The 20,884-nt window shown below is 38.7% G+C and overlaps 1 protein-coding gene across 1 annotated transcript; it reads right to left on the bottom strand.

Annotated features, from left to right (window-relative positions):
- Nucleotides 1-13,745: 13,745 nt before the first annotated feature.
- Nucleotides 13,746-16,557, bottom strand: LOC131936165 (uncharacterized). Its single transcript, XM_059293077.1, has 3 exons — nucleotides 16,214-16,557; nucleotides 14,871-14,943; nucleotides 13,746-13,913 (listed from the first exon to the last, which is right to left on the bottom strand). Exons 1-3 carry the CDS (start codon nucleotides 16,490-16,492, stop codon nucleotides 13,801-13,803), a joined length of 465 nt encoding a protein of 154 aa, XP_059149060.1. The 5' UTR covers nucleotides 16,493-16,557; the 3' UTR covers nucleotides 13,746-13,800.
- Between the last annotated feature and the right edge of the window lie 4,327 nt (nucleotides 16,558-20,884).

Below are 20,884 nucleotides of genomic sequence, written 5' to 3'. Positions count from 1 at the left end.
TAGTTTGATAATGCTTTATTTGTGGTGGAACAAAACACGAAATGCAGGCTGTTTTCTAATCGATAAAGGATTAGGTAAGTTTTAATTAATAACCTGTTCCTGAATATCAGTTTAGTTTTGTGTATACTCGACTACCGGTTTCTCATTGGAAAACGGTGTGTCTGTTGAATCATTCCAAATCAATCGCTGCAACTTTTTGAAATAGCTAATAGTAAAAAATTTACAAGGTCTAAAAAACCTACCCATTTTAGTCTTCAAATGTTTCACAATTTGCGTATTATTTACCATATACGTTTTTTCTATCAAAACCATCAAAATTTCCTTGTGACAAAAGTTTTATTTTTGCATGATGAACAATTGCTGAAAATATGGTGGGCGTTGTATAATAAAAAAAAATTAGTAGGCTTTTTTGTGTTAAAAACCTACGAACTTAGATAAACAGCCAAATGTAACAAAGAAGTAGGTCACGAAAATATATCTGTGTAACTTCTAAAGCTGATTGTAAGCTTTGGGTGTTTCCGAGATGATGGAAATAAAGATAATTGATATTTGAAGCTATGCATGAACCAGGTGTGACCACACGTTTAGCTGCATGGCTATCCAAAGATCATTTGTTCTTTCCACTACAATAAAATTAGCTTTGATTAAAGCATATTTGATTTTCTGTATTTAGCTTTTTTATAACACGTCATGGCTAAAGGATTATCGCAGGGATTGAGGGAATGACGAACGTAAGAGAAAGCAGATTAAAGACTTGATTGGCGTGGTGGTTCATAATATAATTTATTGAAATGAAAAATTGATTTTTTAAATATTGTTTAACAGTTTTTGTGTACCAACTTTTTCACGGGTAACTGTGGTTTTGTTTTGGTGGTTTCTTTGTTGGTTGTTTGGTTGGTTTGTGGTGGTGTTTGTGGGTTGGTTTTAAAATGTTTGTTTGTAGTTAGTTGTGTGGCTTTGTTTGTGGTTTTTGTTTGTTGTTTGGTTTGTGGTTTGTTGAGTGTGTAATTTCTTGGTTTTATTTCCTGACACTATTTATTAGACTCGGCCATTAAATTATTCTTTACTGGTATCGTTCCCATTGATTGAGATGGACAAGATCAATTTTGTTGACAAAAACCAAACACAAAATTATGTCCATTTCGTCTTCTAGTTATTGGTTAAAATTATTTTAAAAAGTCTTAACAACTTTTGAAAGTAATTACAAATACAATACTTTTCACCCACTAAATCTGCAAACACACAGAGCTAGGATTTTTAAAATATTGAGTTCATGTTTAGAAAATCAACTCTAAACCAACTACGATGTTAAAATCAAATGTGTTTAAAAACAGTTTTTTTTAAATAAAATTTACGTTGCTGTAAAGCTATGTAAACACAACACAACACGCTATACCTGTCTTTAACACATTTTTGAAAGAATGAAAACACATGATTTTAAGAAGGGTTTATTGAATGCACAAGAGCTGACTTGTTGACTGTCTACAGCACACAGCTGAATGCAGTCGTGGATTCACAGTTACAGTACATGCCGTCATCAAAGACGTGCCGCCCTCCCACGGGGATGAAGACACCATAGACCACACATCCGGCTGAAAGTTAAACAATAGGTCAGGTGAGATGACTACACACAACACACAAGACGACAACACACAACACGACAACACACAACACGACACATCACGACACGACAACACACAACACAACAACACGACAACACACAACACGACAATACACAACACGACAATACACAACACGACAATATACAACACGATAACACACAACACAACAACACGACAACACACATCACGACAATACACAACACAACACGACAATACACAACACGACAATATACAACACGACAATACACAACACGACAACACACAACACGACAACACACAACACGACAACACACAACACAACAACACGACAACACACATCACGACAACACACAACACGGTTACACAACAACACGACAACACAACACACATCACGACAACACACAACAGGACAACACACAATACGTCAACACACAACACGGTTACACAACAACACGACAACACAACACACATCACGACAACACACAACACGACAACACACAATACGTCAACACACAACACGACAACACATCACGACAACACACAACACGACAACACACAACACACGTGAAAATGTGTTGAGGTATTTGGTTTGATCAACACAATGGACGCTGAAGAGTGAGGGGGGAGAGTTAAAGTTATTGAAATAGCTGCTACCTGCTATGTCTGTATTATTAATTAAGTATAATCATTAAGCCAAGTTGATATACACACACATATATATATATATATATATATATATATATATATATATATATATATGTGTGTGTGTGTGTGTGTCTGTGGGTGCTGGTGTTAGTGTGTTTCTGTGTTTGTTTGCTTATGTCTGAGTTTGATATTATGTTAAGGACGTGATGAGCACTTTTTATGAGTTTATGAAACATATGTTTAATGATTTCTGCTGCTATCAGCGCTAGTCAGTTTCTGGATGGAAATCATAGACTGTAGGATGCTAGTTACTGTTTTTTTACTACTTAAACCTTACCTAGCACTTACAGCTTACTCCGAACTCACATCTAGATGAAGCTGGTCAGATGGGGACAGCAACCCATTTAGGAAAGGAAACCCGAAACTCAAACAACTACTGTTTGTTCTTGGGTTGACTAATGCTATGCCACCCCTGTTTTTCCAGACTTTTTTGCCCCCCCCCCCCCCCCACCAAAGAGATGTCTGGAAAAAAACATGTATGCAATCAGAACCAGAAAGAAAAGCTAGCTGAAGTCGGATCAAACAGGTACATATTGTCACTCTAAACATGTGCTAGAGTAAATAGCCTACCCTATAATATTACACTGACGAACGAATCAGAAGAAGGAGTTTCGACAAATCTTTATAGACATGTATACCTATCCAGAACATGACGAGTGAGATGAAACTTTCGAGATCTTCTACAACATAACAACATCAAGTCGGTGGTAGGCTGCAATGTTAAGTTTATTTTGTTATCGTTATAACGACAAGTGGAGAGGCTTTTGTGTTGGTTATAGCAGGCATTGATAACCTTCCTCCTGGCATGAGCAGTATTTGCCGTCCAGGAAATGGTAGTCACTGCCCACTGGAATCACCACGTCATCAATAACACAGTCTGCAGATATTGTTATGATTCGGGTTACTCGTAAACTTTGGCGCTTACACAAGCTCAGCAACGTGAAGCTTAGAGATACCTAATAATATGGCTCAATAGTCCAATATAACATTGGAGGATTGCGCATTGGAAATCCATGCACAAAGTCTGGGCGGTAAGATGAGGAGAGTCAGATTTCGTCCATGCATCTGACCCCCCCCCCTCTCTCCACACAGCTAATGGACCCAAGGGACAGGACGTTACCTGTACAGCTTGGAATCAGCAGTATCGCAGGAGCTGCCGAAAGGACACCAGAGTAGGTAATCCTATCACCTTTTGTAATAGTATCATCTAGACCATAGGTAAAAGCCTTGGTCACAGTTAAATACAAAGATCGCAGGTGAGTACCTGGACCACATGTGAATACCTGAACAACATTGTTAATACACATATCTACCACAGCTGTCACTGGTAAATACCTGGACTAAATGTGAATCCACAATTAACATATTTAAATGCACTGACCACAACACCAGAAAACACAGACCACAACACCAGATACACGGACCACAACACCAAATACACGGACCACAACACCAAATACCTTTATCCTCATCAGAGTCTGAACTGTTTGAACTGTCTGAACTGTCCGGTACAGGTGAGGCAAGTGACCAGCGTGACGTCATGACAGCGATGACAGCCAGTAGAAGAATAAACTTGGACATTTTGCTAGATCTACTCTAGAAGCTTGGAGAAAATCTACAGCGAAAAACACAGGACTCAATATGTTGCCGAGGTATTTATAATGTTCTTCACTTTTCAATTTACATACATCAGCATCAAATTACAGGACTACATTACTTTCTACTATTTAAAAAAAAAAACAGTCGTGACTTCAAAATTGCGAAAATTTAATTATGTAATTATGCAGGCTACGTCATGTTTTATGCTGAGCAAATACAAGACTATTTTGTTAATACTTTGTTTTATGGTAGAACAACACAAGAGATGCAGGCTTTTTCTAATCGATGAAGGATTAGGTATGTTTTAGTTAGCAACCTGCTACTGATTATCAGTTTATTTTTAAGTATACTAGACTGCCTTTTTTTTCCGTTGGAAAACGGTGTGTCTGTTGAATCATTCCATTTTAAAAGCTACACAATAAAACACATCTCAGCTGACATCCTAGACAAATTGTCAAATTTTGTAATTGACCGGTAGTCAGATTTTATTATTGACCAGTATATTTGTCACCATTGACCAGTGGTCCCATGTTAACATTGACCACTACATAACTGTGTCAGAACACACAACGCAAACAAATCTGATTCGCACTAGAACAATTCACGATTTTTTTCAGTTATTCCCGTAGCAAAAAAATGTTAAAATCACACGTGCGAGAATTTGATGCATAGGGGGTTAACAAATACTTGACTAACAGACCAACAACAGCAGATGTTGTCAAGTATGTTTCCAGGTTGTTACACAACTTAACTCAAGCATAAACAAGTATAGAAACCTTGCCTTTCCTTAATGAGATTCAACTGTATAAATAACATCGGCTTGTTGAGCTTACATCAGCTGCTGCTAGTTTCAACTTTAAGCCAAACGTTTATTGATCGGGTCTCTTCTATACTGTAACGTGTAACAAATAAAGTTACAAAACCGTAACATTCCACCACCGTAACTTACATTAATGTAACATCATGCTGAACATTACTAAAATGTAAAATACTCTACACGACATCTTAGTTTACCAATCCCAAATACAACTTTTTAAAATAACTTAGCTTTGTGGAACACTCTTCCTAATAAAATTAAACTATCTATATCTGAAAATCTATTAAAAACCAAACTGAAACAACAACTATTTAATGCCCTCCTTAACTGACTCATAGCTACATTCCTTATTCATCTATTATATTCTAATTCTATCTTATTGTGTATTATAATAATAATAATTTCTTTATTCCAAATTTTTTAATGCTATGTCACTGCCATGTCTTTACTACTCAGTTTTATTTGTATTAAAATTTTGTGATTATGTTTTAAAGAAATGGCCAGACGTTATTGAATAAATAAATAAATTGGAATAAATTTTAGTATTAAAACTCTGTAATATTACATTATTTTAGCGTTACGCAATTAAAACATTACAAAAATGTAATGTAAAAAGTTTGATTTCTTAAAAAAATATATGAAAACTATAATCACAAATTCTTTCTCGAATAAATCCGTTATTTTTAACATAGAAGATTTTTGTCAAATACAACTTCAAATCACGATGTCGACAGCTGGGGAAAATGGAGGTGGGGGTGAGTTCCTTTTTCTTTAGGTATAATTTGAACTTAGTTTACTCAACTAGTATTGAATTCAGTAATTCATATATCCTTGATAATCGATGTCGATTATTTATAATTGTAAAATGTTACGATTTAACCCTAACCCGTGAACGTATTTCATAATGTGATGGGGTTTGGAATAAGGTAAGTCAGCTGTTAGACTCACTTCTCCTACCCCCCCCACCCCCACCCCCACCCCGCTTACACGCAAACGGATTAGCCAGCCCACTCATCGTGCAATGTTTAAGTCAAGTCAGCATTGATCTTAGACATACGCTCTCAAGGTAAAGGTGAGTGTATCACTGCGTTCGGGATTTATGTCACACACACAGTGTCAGACACACACACACACACACACACACACACGGCCACAAACACACGAGACGCACACATACATGATTTCTCTTTACTTTTAGTGTTCATTAAAAAAAAAAATTTCCTACTTTCTGCTCAGTAACAACATGTAGTTTGTCTTCAGATTCACACAAATATAAACAAAGTAAACAAGTTTTATAAAGATACAGCATACTTTTTAAGTAAGTTTAATCTTTGAAATGAAAAGTAATTTGACAGTTTCACAGATATTAAAATGAATTTTATTTTAAGTACGTATTACAATTTCCTGTTGATCCTAGCATCACTGCTTGATAGAATCAATGAAAAATGAATAGGAGTCTTACAAGAAGACAGCAACAACATTTTTTTTTTGTGCGTGTGGATTATCTTCTAGCCACTGGTTTTGGGGGAGGCAGTTTTGTTGTGGTTGTGGGGGTTGGTTTCTTAGTTGTGGTGGTTGTTGGTTTTTGCGTGGTTGTTGTTGTTGGTTTGGTCGTGGTTGTTGGTTTAGGTGTAGTTGGTTTAGTCGTAGTGGTTGTCTTGGTAGTGGTGGTGGGTGGTGGTTTTGTGGTGGTCGTAGCAGCTGGTTTTACAGTTGTTGTTGGTTGAGGGTATGTACCATTTTGTGGTGGTGGTTGTGGGTATGTACCATTTTGTGGTGGTGGTTGTGGGTATGTACTATTTTGTGGTGGCGGTGGTGGTGGTTGTGGGTATATACCATTTTGTGGTGGTGGTTGTGGGTTTGTACCATTTTGTGGTGGTGGTGGTTGTGGGTATGTACCATTTTGTGGTGGTGGTGGTTGGTATGTATCATTTTGTGGAGGTGGTTGTGGGTAGGTACCATTTTGTGGTGGTGGTTGTGGGTTTATACCATATTGTTGTGGTGGTGGTTGGTAGGTACCATTTTGTGGTGGTGGTGGTGGTTGTGGGTATGTACCATTTTGTGGTGGTGGTGGTTGTGGGTATGTACCATTTTGTGGTGGTGGTGGTTGTGGGTATGTACCATTTTGTGGTGGTGGTGGTTGTGGATATGTACCATTTTGTGGTGGTGGTGGTTGTGGGTATGTACCATTTTGTGGTGGTGGTGGTTGTGGGTATGTACCATTTTGTGGTGGTGGTGGTGGTTGTGGGTACGTACCGTTTTGTGGTGGTGGTGGTGGTTGTGGGTACGTACCGTTTTGTGGTGGTGGTTGTGGGTATGTACCATTTTGTGGTGGTGGTGGTGGTTGTTGGTATGTACCATTTTGTGGTGGTGGTGGTGGTTGTGGGTACGTACCGTTTTGTGGTGGTGGTTGTGGGTATGTACCATTTTGTGGTGGTAGTTGTGGGTATGTACCATTTTGTGGTGGTAGTTGTGGGTATGTACCATTTTGTGGTGGTGGTGGTGGTTGTTGGTATGTACCATTTTGTGGTGGTGGTGGTGGGTACGTACCGTTTTGTGGTGGTGGTGATTGTGGGTATGTACCATTTTGTGGTGGTGGTTGTGAGTATGTACCATTTTGTGGTGGTGGTGGTGGTTGTTGGTATGTTCCATTTTGTGGTGGTGGTGGTTGTGGATAAGTTCCATTTAGAGGCTGCCGGTTGCTTGAGGGTAGAGCAGGATTGCATACAGTTTTGATCTCCCCCCACCCATCGTTAGATTGCTGACACCAGCAGACGCGCCCATCCCCCAGTGTCCTGTTCTGACCAAAGCTGATGACGTCACCATCTGGGGCTTGACAATTGGGACCTGTATCGTGACAAGGAATATTTTTAACGCTAATTATATTAGAGGTTAATGAGTGTATGTTTAATTTTCAACGTGAGTACATCGCCGAAAAACAAATAGTTAGAACAGCCTAGATTGACTCTACTCCATCTGCACTTGAGTTTCAACAGATAGTTGAATAAGGATTGAATTAAACTCTAATTAGATAATGACACAGAAGTGGTGTCTTTATTCATAGAACTTTAACACAACTAGGTCATTTTACCAACGATATGGGTTAATTTTTAAAGGATTTCTTTGAGTAAATATGTATGGATAATATTATGAAGATTGTTTAGCTAAATGAATTGAATATGAATGAATATTTTTTAGTATTGTTATTACCATGAGTAGTTTAGAGTTAAGATGTTTATATAATGTAAGAAAACTCTAGGACTGACCATCAGGACAGGTGTCGCAGCACTGACCAGCTACCTTCACAGCATTGACACACTGGCTTCTAGCACAGTCGACAACAAGGGTGAAGCACTCACCACTGTAGCACACACATTGCTGGCACGGGTCGGTGGGGGGTATCTTAGGGGAAAAATAAATGTACCCAACTAGAAATTAGTGGCGTGTACAATTTTAATATTTAAAAAAAAACTTTATAGCCTACCTGAGTAGAGTAACTATGTCCATAAGCGTTACGCTAGAACTTTAGATTGTACTAGGTAATCTGTTGAAATGTGTTTTCTGTAGGTAGTAGGGGACGCAAAAGTAAAGTACCTGTTAGAATCGTATGGTCCATGAGGCAGGTGAAGTAGAGTTGACCTGTTTCACTGACCGCGACATATGAAGGGATATTATGGTCAGCCCAGCCTAGCCGACCTGCCTTTAATATGAGTCAGGTACCCATAAGAGCTGGATGGACTCGAGACTTTCAGGTTAGCAGTCGAACGGTATTCCGATACTTGATTATTAATAACACAGAACCTTAATCACCTTGGCAGTTTTAGTTGTAAATACAAAGTCATTTCCCTTTCAGGACACTATTGCAGCAAAGGGAAATAATTCTAACACCGATGTATTTTCCAGAGAATGTTTTCAGTAGCAGGGAAATAGTTTTAACCCAGAGTTGTCTCGCTTGCTTGTTATCCTTACAAAATAAGGTTGTCACCCACTTACATCAGATACTAGCATCTCTCTCTCTCTCTCCCTCTCTCTCTGTTGAATTGGTTGTATTATTTATCTTACAGTTCAAGTCAGATCTCCTTCAATGTTGAACGTTTGCTTACTGTAGAGCCATGTCATTTACCCCCTCATCCCCCCTCATCTCCCCTCGAAGAAAAATTCACGTTATGAGAATGAAAGTGCAGAATTGCCACGATAATTTTATAACTGTTACTTTCTTTACCATACTTTAATCCTTCATCAGTTTTGTTTCTATATTTATTTAGCACCACAATTGTATGACATGTAGTTGTATTCGAGTGTGTCGCTACTTTATAAGACAGCCCTTTTTTTAAACAAATGATCTTTAGATTTCTTGTGTGCTCTGACCAGCTAGTCCATTCAAACAGTAAAATTACAACGTTTTCATTTTCTTGACACGTCGTGAATAACTAACAACTGCGGTAAACTCTCCACAGATTTATTGCTTGAATCAATAACAGAAAACGTATATTTAGGATTTGATCAGACCACCCCCCTCCCTCCCTAACCATCTACGTTACTAAATATCTTTTACTACTTAATCATTTTATCTTTTAGTACGAGAATGAAATTTTATTTATACATCATAGTACAGCAAATACATACAAACATTGTCTTGAATTACAAGTGGAAACAAAAATAAATATTTAAATTTTACACCTATTTTATTTTTGTTGGATAGGTACTTAACTACAGCATACAACTAATTGAAACTTTAAATGATTTTTCACTCCGTTGCATAATACAAAGTATGTCTAATAAAAAATTTATTTCATATTTCTGCACAAAAGCAAGGGAAATAACCTTATTAACTCTATTTATTCAACATGCAGGAAGGGCTTGTTGAGATATTTTGTACAACATGTTAAACACAGGTTAAACACAGGTTAAACACAGGTTAAACACAGGTTAAACACAGGTTAAACACAGGTTAAACACAGATTAAACACAGGTTAAACACAGGTTAAACACAGGTTAAACACAGGTTAAACACAGGTTAAACACAACACTGATAAATTAATAATGAAGCATTGATCTATTTCCATTGAATCAGGCTAGATACTACCCTACAATTTGTTCAACTTTATAAGAGAATAAAAATAATGGTAAAAGCATGTTGGGACATTTTAAAATTGTTCATGGGCGTCTTACCCCCGTCTGACCTGTGGGAAGATAACTACAAGGCCGTGCCGGTGTGGAGGGTGGGGGGGGGGGATTTTACCCCGATTTATCGAATCTGTATACCACATCCTCTAGTGGAACATGGCTAGTAAATTGAACTCTACATGAAACTACACATGTCAAATCTAAACAAGAGAAAAATGAACTTACTGTGCAGGTCACTGGTGTTTTGGTTGTTGGTGGCGTGGCGTCAGGTGGTGGTGGAGCGTCATGATAGAACTGCGGGGCGGCGGAGACTGTTCCAGAACAGGCAAGGGCGATAACTACCAGAAACATGGCAGCCATGTTGGATGGTAGATTCTTGAGCAGACGACCACTTTCTTAAAGGCACAGACCTCCATCCCTAGCTTTATATATATTTGGTATCGCGAAGATTTCGTAAATTAATCTCACATTTTCTGCATGAATTCTTTTCAAAAGGCAGATCTCACTTTTCTAAACTCAGCCTCATTGAAAAGACACCTCAGTGAGAAATTTAAATAATCGGCCAACGTACCATGTAACAATAGTATCATATTGATCGACATTTAATTCAAGTTTTCAAAACATGTATTCGAAGAAGTTTCAGATTCAGTGTTGAATTTGACTCAAGTAGGATTTAATTAAATTTAAAAGTAATCGATTTTCATTGGAGATTAGACAAGTCTGACGCGGAGCGATATCGATATGGGCGGGTTTGTGTTAGATGAGACTTCTAACACGTCGGTTACCTAATCGATGAGATCGTACTGGGCTAGGCGATTAACCTTTTAGTTATTTGTCTACTGTAAAGCGACGTTCTAGAGTTTACCTTAATCTTCCATCTAGGTGAGTACACAACGTCATAGCGACCGACTACCTACAGGAAGGTTAGTGTGCTCACTTAGGGATAAAAAATATAAGGTAGGAATTCGATGACTAGGAATGTTTTCAGTGTAAAAATGTGGGGCCGTTTCGTACTTGGAGCGGGGTTTCGAACCTAAAGGGTTATTGAAAGCACGTGACGTGGACGATGTTGGGGAATAGTGATGGGGTTGGGTTTTAGGGTTGTGGGTAGGTAGGTTGAATAGTGATGGGGTTGGGTTTTAGGGTTGTGGGTAGGTAGGTTGAATAGTGATGGGGTTGGGTTTTAGGGTTGTGGGTAGGTAGGTTGAATAGTGATGGGGTTGGGTTTTAGGGTTGTGGGTAGGTAGGTTGAATAGTGATGGGGTTGGGCTTTATGGTTGTGGGTAGGTAAGTTGAATAGTGATGAGGTTGGGTTTTAGGGATGTGGGTAGGTAGGTTGAATAGTGATGGGGTTGGGTTTTAGGGTTGTGGGTAGGTAGGTTGAATAGTGATGGGGTTGGATTTAGGGTTGTGGGTAGGTAGGTTGAATAGTGATGGGGTTGGATTTTAGGGTTGTGGGTAGGTAGGTTGAATAGTGATGGGGTTGGGTTTTAGGGTTGTGGGTAGGTAGGTTGAATAGTGATGGGGTTGGGTTTTAGGGTTGTGGGTAGGTAGGTTGAATAGTGATGGGGTTGGGTTTTAGGGTTGTGGGTAGGTAGGTTGAATGGGGATGTGGTTGAGCTTTGAGGTTGGGTTGGGCTTATTGAATAGGAATGAGGTTAGTTGTTGTGGTTTGGTTGGTTTAAGAGGGATGTGGTTCATGTTTAGGGTTGATGGTGTGTTCTTAGTGTTTAAAGCTGCTGTAGATGTCGCCATAAATAACGATTGTCTAGGCACACGTGACTAAATCTGACCACGCTTAATATCAATCACACATCGTTGGAATTATTTGATCTCCGCATGGAAGTTTGAGAACCTCCGGAAAAAAACACATGTTTCTTACAGTGGAACCCTCGGCTGTGGAATCAAATGGTGTCGTTATGACCAACAACACCTGAAGAGTTTCGTGTGGAATTACAGACGGTACCGTGCAGGTATAAGCAGGAACACCTGAAGAACTTAGTGTGTAATTACAGACGGTACCGTGCAGGTATGGTGCCAACATGTGACGTTTCTCCCACTGGCACAAAGCTGGGTCACGGTGCCCCAGACGGTGTACATTTCTGCATGTCAGGTTTTGGGTGTGTCACATCAAGGTGCATGTCAGAAATTATCATTACTGGGTATGAGAGGTGGAGCTATTCCATTACATTTTGTGTGAATGAACTGTATTTTACTGTAGCTATTCTATTACATCATGTGAATGAACTGTATATCGGACGATGTGAAGTTTCCATTGTGTGTTTGTTTACACACCACATAAGGGGGGGGGATGTTAGGAACTATTTAGGTGTGTCAAGAAGCAACTGGTGCATGTATCGGTACCATCTGAGAGCTAAGTGGGGCTACAGAGAGACATGGTATGGTGTTTTATAATACTATAGTTTCTGTTTTAGGATCACTATTTTGATTTTGTAGAGCAATTATAAATATTTCGATCATTTTGAGAATACCCTGCCATCCAATTACCTAGCATATCCCACTTAACTACCCAGAATATCCCACCCCTGCCCAGAATATCCCACCCCTGCCCAGTATATCCCAGAATATCCCACCCCTGCCCAGTATATCCCAGCAAATCCCACATACTTGTGATGTGTTCTAATAACTTTGACCACAGGTGCATGGCACAATAAGGGCTTTGATCGTAGGTGGTTTGATCACCGAGAAGCTTTGGCCACAGTTGTTTTTTTTTTGTTCCAGAGAGAGTTTTCATCAAAGGTGCTTTGGCCGTATATGGTTTGAAATATCAAGGCATAAAAAGTGAAGTAATTAAACTTTAAGGGGCGATATGATGTAATGGTATATTTGTATCAAGTATAATCAAAAGTTATCCAGCCGAAAAGCGATACAGTATGCTACATGAAGAAAGTACAATGTGCTGTTCAAACAAGGTGCAACAGATGTACTGACGTATTTGTGTGCTATTGCTCATCTGTTATTTTGTTAACCATTAAAGCATTACTTCTTTGACTATATTATTGGCATAATTTTTTTATAATTTATTTGTTATAAGTACAAATATTTTAAATATCGCATTATTTGTTTTCAATTTGTGTTTATTAATTGCGTTGATAAATTTATTAGGTCTAGCACCAGCCATCATCGTGATCTTTTGATCTTATTGTGGACGTTGGTGCACTACAATTGACCTTTTAATTCTCCGCCATCCACCTTATTCCTCTGTCATTTGATTAGTTCTGAGACGGACAGCCCCGTCGAATCGTTGATGTCATCCATCCAGTCATGTCTTTGCCTTCCCCACCTGGCACAGTGCCTTGTGATATTGGTTTGAATAGCTATAGACTGTTTGATCTTGTGACATGCCCATACCACCTCAATTTTCTAATTTTGACTATGCTCAGTAAACTCTCAAATGGGCCAATCGTATTTGAGACACAAGCTTTAAAAAATAAAAGTGTTGTTGTGATACCAAATGTTTCTTAGTTGGCTGAATGATGTTGTTGTATGCGCACATCGTACAAGTGTTTCTTGCTTCGTTCCTTCATAGGATAGTATGGCGCCAGGGTACTTGAATGATTGAACTACCTCCAGTCCTTGGTCATATACACGATATGTCTGCCACCATACCGTTTGGGTTGTCGGTCATGATCATTGTCATGTTTGGACATGGGTGATCCCGCCTAGCTGGTTATCTCCCCTTTTATTATTTAATTTAGTAATCTTTTAATCAGATTTAAAACACTAGCACAATGTCTATTTAGAATTTTAATAATTAGATATTAATTCATTGTCATCGTTAAAATCGCTGCGTTAAAAGTTGATTAAAAGCCACAAAAAACAAACAAACTAAGATCAAACAAACAAAACAACATAAAAACATAAAAAGAAATCAATTATTTTTCATGTTTTATTTTGGCATAGTGCGAAGACCTTTGTTCTGGCAACTCACTAGGCGACACAGTACATAGACTCTGTAGATTCACAGACACAGTACATGTCAGCAGAGAAGTAGTGGGTCTCTCCTATAGGGATCTGGGCGCCAAACACTTCACAGCTGGTTGCTGAAAGAACAGGTTAGTTGTAGTGAACATTGGGGTGGGAGTCGTACAGGATTGGAATATCTAAAGACTTCAGACATGGGCACCCTTATACTAGATATTAGCACAAGGATATTGGGACATGGGCACCCACTTTTTGGGACATGGGCACCCGTATGTTGGGACATGGCACTCGCTTGTTTCCCCAGCAACAACGATGCTATACAAAAATGTCACATTCTGGCTCACTGCGTCACAAACTCAACATCTTTGATTGTGTCAAACTTTTCACTACACACATACTCACGTTCCCTAACAATACGCTGATACTATTTATAAGACTTAGGCACCCACATTCTGGGATATGGGTACCCTGGGACCCAGCATGTTGGGACAAGGGCACTTGGACAAGAGGCAGGTTGAAACATGGGTACCGCATTTTGTGACCTGGGTACCCGCTTGGTGATACATAGGCCCCCAGGGCACCCGCATTTATCAACATGAAGACCGCTTGTTTGTCACGCTCTCACCTGACTGAGTGCAGGTAACCACCCACCCAGAACAAACTGAGTGCACGAAGTTCACCTGAGTCAGTTAATGCTCTCAGTGGGATACTAAAAGGTGTAGAGTAGTCTGCTTTCAGAGTCTTACCTGCGTCTGTTAATGCTCTCAGTGGGATACTAAAAGGTGTAGAGTAGTCTGCTTTCAGAGTCTTACCTGAGTCGGTTAATGCTCTCAGTGGGATACTAAAAGGTGTAGAGTAGTCTTCTTTCAGAGTCTTACCTGAGTCGGTTAATGCTCTCAGTGGGATACTAAAAGGTGTAGAGTAGTCTGCTTTCAGAGTCTTACCTGAGTCGGTTAATGCTCTCAGTGCGATACTAAAAGGTGTAGAGTAGTCAGCTTTCAGAGTCTTACCTGAGTCGGTTAATGCTCTCAGTGGGATACTAAAAGGTGTAGAGTAGTCTAATTTCAGAGTCTTACCTGGACAGGTTGGGCAGCATTCACCTTCTGTCAGGATGGGGGCGTCACAGGCGACAGCAGCACAGACAACATCCTAGGGATTGAGAATATGAGTCTTAACATTCTAGGGATTGCGAATATGAGTCTTAACATCCTAGGGATTGAGAATATGAGTCTTAACATCCTAGGGATTGAGAATATGAGTCTTAAGATCCTAGGGAATATGAGAATATGAGTCTTAACATCCTAGGGATTGAGAATATGAGTCTTAACATGCTAGGGATTGCGAATATGAGTCTTAACATTATAGGGATTGAAATATGAGCCTAGGGATTGAGAATAAGATTTTTCACATTCCTAGGGAATGAAAAAACATTTTTTTTCACACGACTACATATGAGTTTTAAAAAAAAAGTAAAGAATCCTCTTTAGACCTAGCGATTCATTGAGCAGATGAAGTAGAGTTCATTTGGATGGATTCAAGGACGTTTTACTATCACGGACCCGAATTCGAACTCAAGACTTTTGGTCTAGCAGCCTAGCGCTCTACCGCTAGGCCATGCCGTTCCTTACCGAATTTGAGTACAGTACTTATTTAATTTGATTAAACATCATCTAAAACTAGGAATTCAATAACGACAATAAATTTCAAAAGGGTAAAAATTATTTTAGGAAAAGCGTGTATTACAATTATTAACAAACGATTTTCACAAACCTACCTAACAGTTACTTACATACAATTTTATATACCTACCTTACAATTATCTACAAACGACTACCATAAACCTGCTTTAAATGATCTACTGTTTGACAGAGACCTACCTTTACTGATCTATAACTACAACTGACAGAAATCAACCATAGTTGATAGAACCATAACTAACATAAACCTACCTTAGTTGATATAACTACAACTAACAGAAACCTACCTTAGTTGATATAACTACAACTAACAGACACCTACCTTACATAACTACAACTAACAGTAACCTACCTTAACCGATCTATAACTACAACTAACATAAACCTACCTTAGTTGATATAACTACAACTAACAGACACCTACCTTACATAACTACAACTAACAGTAACCTACCTTAACCGATCTATAACTACAACAGAAACCTACCTTAGTTGATATAACAACAACTAACATAAACCTACCTTAGTTGATATAACTACAACTAACAGACACCTACCTTACATAACTACAACTAACATAAACCTACCTTAGTTGATATAACTACAACTAACAGAAACCTACCTTAGTTGATATAACTACAACTAACAGAAACCAACCTTACATAACTATAACTAACAGAAACCTACCGTAGTTTATATAACTACAACTAACAGAAACCTACCTGACATGGCTGAGGTGCTATGATTGTAGGTGGTGGTGTTGGCGGAGGTGGTTGCGGGGTCTGAGGTGGTTTCGACTTCGGGGGTGGTTTTGGCTTTGCCGTTGTAGGTGGTGGTTTTGTCGTCTTTGGTGCTTTCTTAACTGGTGCTTTGGTGGTCGGTGGTGCTTTGGTCGTGGGTGGTGCTCGTTTGGTGGTTGGTGCCGACTGGACACTGGTCAAGGTGTAGACGAGCAACACTGACACAGCTAGACACACGCTCATGAATCTTGTTGACACCATTGTGGATGTTTTCACGCTGCAGAACTCCCGAGTTATCACACCTTAGCAAGTCCTCGAACACTTACCTCCCTTTTTATATAGCTTTTCAATCATGAATTCGAGAAAGGTATTGGTTTTCCAACAAAAAAAGGATTAAACCGCAATAGATTTCAATTTTGTTTTGAAATGATATCACATGACTATACGGATTTTGTAAGGATTAGACAAAGCTACTGCGTGCCGTTAATCCCATTAATCTCCTACAAATGTTGACTTTTAATATGAAAGTGAAATTCGAAATTATATTTGAATTTTTGTACTGAAAACTGATCTTACTTTCCTCGACTTAAGTCACAGGCTGCTACATTCGATAGAAGTAACGATTTCAGTGATAAGTTTTCTAAAAATCAGAACGGCAATGGAAGGACCTTTTGTTATTGTACACAATGACGTACGCGGAAAAATGGATTGTTTGTGTGTGTCAATAGCTTTTTACACAGTTAAGTTATAGTTGCAACTAATACATCGTCTAATTATTATCGTACTATGTGTTTTTTTCCTTCCATGTCAAGAATTTCTCGCGCAAAAGACACAGGAAATCCACAAGCAAAAGACAAAGTTCATAAAGGCTAATTCCAGGATAAATATTTGTTTCATTCATTATCCGGTTGTGATAGTGGTCTGTCGTGAAAGTTCTATTTTTGTAGAGCTGATTGACAGAAGTGGTTACACGTCTGATTTGATGCATGGGAGGCGAGGCGATTTTGTACCGTGTGGAAATGGTAGGTTCGGATCCCGTTGGATTTGACTGTTCTGTCTTTACTTGGACTATTGTCTGTACCTCTGTCCTTGGCGTTGAAATATCACTTTCTGTTTACATTGCTATTTCAGTTACAACGCCTGCTTCCACACCTCACCATATTTCCAAGTACGTTACTGCTTGTTAATTACTCGGTGAGGTATTAGCCGCTGGTTTAACTAGTTATGTAGACTGTAGTCAATTCAGGTCATTTTGTAAACCTTATGAATCGATTAATTTCTATTTCTGTTTCACAAACATGTCGCGATGTAAGCTTTTGAAGATTAAATCGTGCGTTATGGAGGTTTTAATTTTCAGACTAACTGAGATGTAGGATACTGTGTACGTGTTTTTTTTTAAATATCATATTTTGAATCGATACAGGAAAGGATGGGGGGGGGGGGGGGGGGGGATTGATTAATTTTTGTTTGGTTGACATGACCTGGAATGTTAAGGTATGTTAACTTTTTTAGAATGAAAACAAAAATTATGGGTGACTGGTCTGTGGGGTGGGGCCTGGCCTAAAAGGGAAACTACCGGTAGGAGCTGAGTGTCAGAAATACTGGTCTCATCAACATGATTATATCGTGGTGTAGAAGAACTAGTCTCATCAGCATGATTACATCGTGGTGTAGAAGAACTAGTCTCATCAGCATGATTATATCGTGGTGTAGAAGTACTAGTCTCATCAGCATGATTTTATCGTGGTGTAGAAGAACTAGTCTCATCAGCATGATTATATCGTGGTGTAGAAGAACTAGTCTCATCAGCATGATTATATCGTGGTGTAGAAGTACTGGTCTCATCAGCATGATTACATCGTGGTGTAGAAGAACTAGTCTCATCAGCATGATTATATCGTGGTGTAGAAGTACTAGTCTCATCAGCATGATTATATCGTGGTGTGGAAGAACTAGTCTCATCAGCATGATTATATCGTGGTGTAGAAGTACTAGTCTCATCAGCATGATTATAGCGTGGTGAAGAAGTACTAGTCTCATCAGCATGATTATATCGTGGTGTAGAAGTACTGGTCTCATCAGCATGATTATATCGTGGTGTAGAAGTACTAGTCTCATCAGCATGATTATATCGTGGTGTAGAAGTACTGGTCTCATCAGCATGATTATATCGTGGTGTAGAAGTACTAGTCTCATCAGCATGATTATATCGTGGTGTAGAAGTACTAGTCTCATCAGCATGATTATATCGTGGTGTAGAAGTACTAGTCTCATCAGCATGATTATATCGTGGTGTAGAAGTACTAGTCTCATCAGCATGATTATATCGTGGTGTAGAAGAACTAGTCTCATCAGCATGATTATATCGTGGTGTAGAAGTACTAGTCTCATCAGCATGATTATATCGTGGTGTAGAAGTACTAGTCTCATCAGCATGATTATATCGTGGTGTAGAAGAACTAGTCTCATCAGCATGATTATATCGTGGTGTAGAAGAACTAGTCTCATCAGCATGATTATATCGTGGTGTAGAAGTACTAGTCTCATCAGCATGATTATATCGTGGTGTAGAAGTACTAGTCTCATCACATGATTATATCGTGGTGTAGAAGAACTGGTCTCATCAGCATGATTATATCGTGGTGTAGAAGTACTAGTCTCATCAGCATGATTATATCGTGGTGTAGAAGTACTAGTCTCATCAGCATGATTATATCGTGGTGTAGAAGTACTAGTCTCATCAGCATGATTATATCGTGGTGTAGAAGAACTAGTCACATCAGCATGATTATATCGTGGTGTAGAAGTACCAGTCTCATCAGCATGATTATATCGTGGTGTAGAAGAACTAGTCTCATCAGCATGATTATATCGTGGTGTAGAAGTACTAGTCTCATCAGCATGATTATATCGTGGTGTAGAAGTACTAGTCTCATCAGCATGATTATATCGTGGTGTAGAAGAACTAGTCTCATCAGCATGATTATATCGTGGTGTAGAAGAACTAGTCTCATCAGCATGATTATATCGTGGTGTAGAAGTACTAGTCTCATCAGCATGATAATATCGTGGTGTAGAAGTACTAGTCTCATCACATGATTATATCGTGGTGTAGAAGAACTGGTCTCATCAGCATGATTATATCGTGGTGTAGAAGTACTAGTCTCATCAGCATGATTATATCGTGGTGTAGAAGTACTAGTCTCATCAGCATGATTATATTGTTGTGTAGAAGTACTAGTCTCATCAGCATGATTATATCGTGGTGTAGAAGTACTAGTCTCATCAGCATGATTATATCGTGGTGTAGAAGAACTAGTCTCATCAGCATGATTATATTGTTGTGTAGAAGTACTAGTCTCATCAGCATGATTATATCGTGGTGTAGAAGTTCTATTCTCATCAGCATGATTATATCGTGGTGTTTGATTGTCGCACATGATATGACGTCACGTTCTTTGACATCATGGAAAGTTCGGGGTTTTGTGACGCCCAGTAAGCACCTGTAAGCACCTGTAAGCACCTTTAAGCACCTGTAAGCACCTGGACCGAAATAAGAGGCAGCATGCCACTGATTTCGATACCTAAATCGGTAAGTAGAAATGGATAAGGCGTACACTGAATAAAGGGAAAGAAATATACCCAAAAATTCACTGGACTGGAAAGCAGAACGTAAATAAACGTGAACACAAACTTGTTCACCAACCATAACAAACATTCACATAGAGATAGAAACAAGACACATAAAACAGAACATAAAATTTGTTTAAAAAATATCAGACGTCAGAGGCTATCTACAGGTTCGAATCCACAGGTACCGACCCGGCTGTGCTAGACACCGACCACATGACTACAACAGCCAAACACGCACAACTCTCGACATGATTTCAGACTACAAACGTCTCCTACATATATATATATATATATATATATATATATATATATATATATATATATATATATATATATATATATATATATATATATATATATATATATATATATGTGTGTGTGTGTGTGTGTGTGTGTGTCTGGGTATGTATGTGCGTGTGTGTATGTGTGTGTGAGAAAATTGGCCTGCATACGCCACGAAAACGTGCGTTCTTAATTACACGATTACCGCACGGATTAAGGGAATGACGAACGTACGAGAAAGCCGACTCACGAAGAGATTGGCATGGTGGTCCATAATCTGATTATATTCTGTAAATGAAAACTGATCACATGTTTACCACTTGAAGTTTGTGTGTACCAGCTTTTTCTTGTGTTTGCTGGTTTGTTTTTCATCTTATGGTTTAGGATTGTGTGTTGGATTGTATGTTTCTATGTAGGCTTGTTTGTTGATTTGTAATCTGGTTTTCGTGTTGGTTTATGATTCCGTGTGTTTGTTGGTGTGTTTGTTTTTATTGTTTTATGTATTGGTTTGTGTGTTTGTGTTTGTATTTTTTTTATTTTCTTGCAGGCATGCTTGTTGATTTGTCTTGTGGTTTGTGTGCTGTTTGATGTTTGTATTGGTTTGTGTGTTGGTTTGTGTTTTTTCCCCATCTTACTAGTTATTAGAAGGTTTATTTAAGACATTTTGACATCTGTTCATCGAATCATCGCTTGTTGTTTATGAGTTGTTCGGTAAAGTATACTTCCTCATTGTTTGCC

This window comes from Physella acuta, unplaced genomic scaffold (assembly GCF_028476545.2).
Source record: "Physella acuta isolate Inbredline_101_S28 unplaced genomic scaffold, ASM2847654v3 ptg000170l, whole genome shotgun sequence".
Taxonomy (NCBI): Eukaryota; Metazoa; Mollusca; class Gastropoda; family Physidae; genus Physella; species Physella acuta.
Note: the sequence above shows the minus strand (reverse complement) of the source record. Positions and strands in the feature narration are given on the sequence as shown.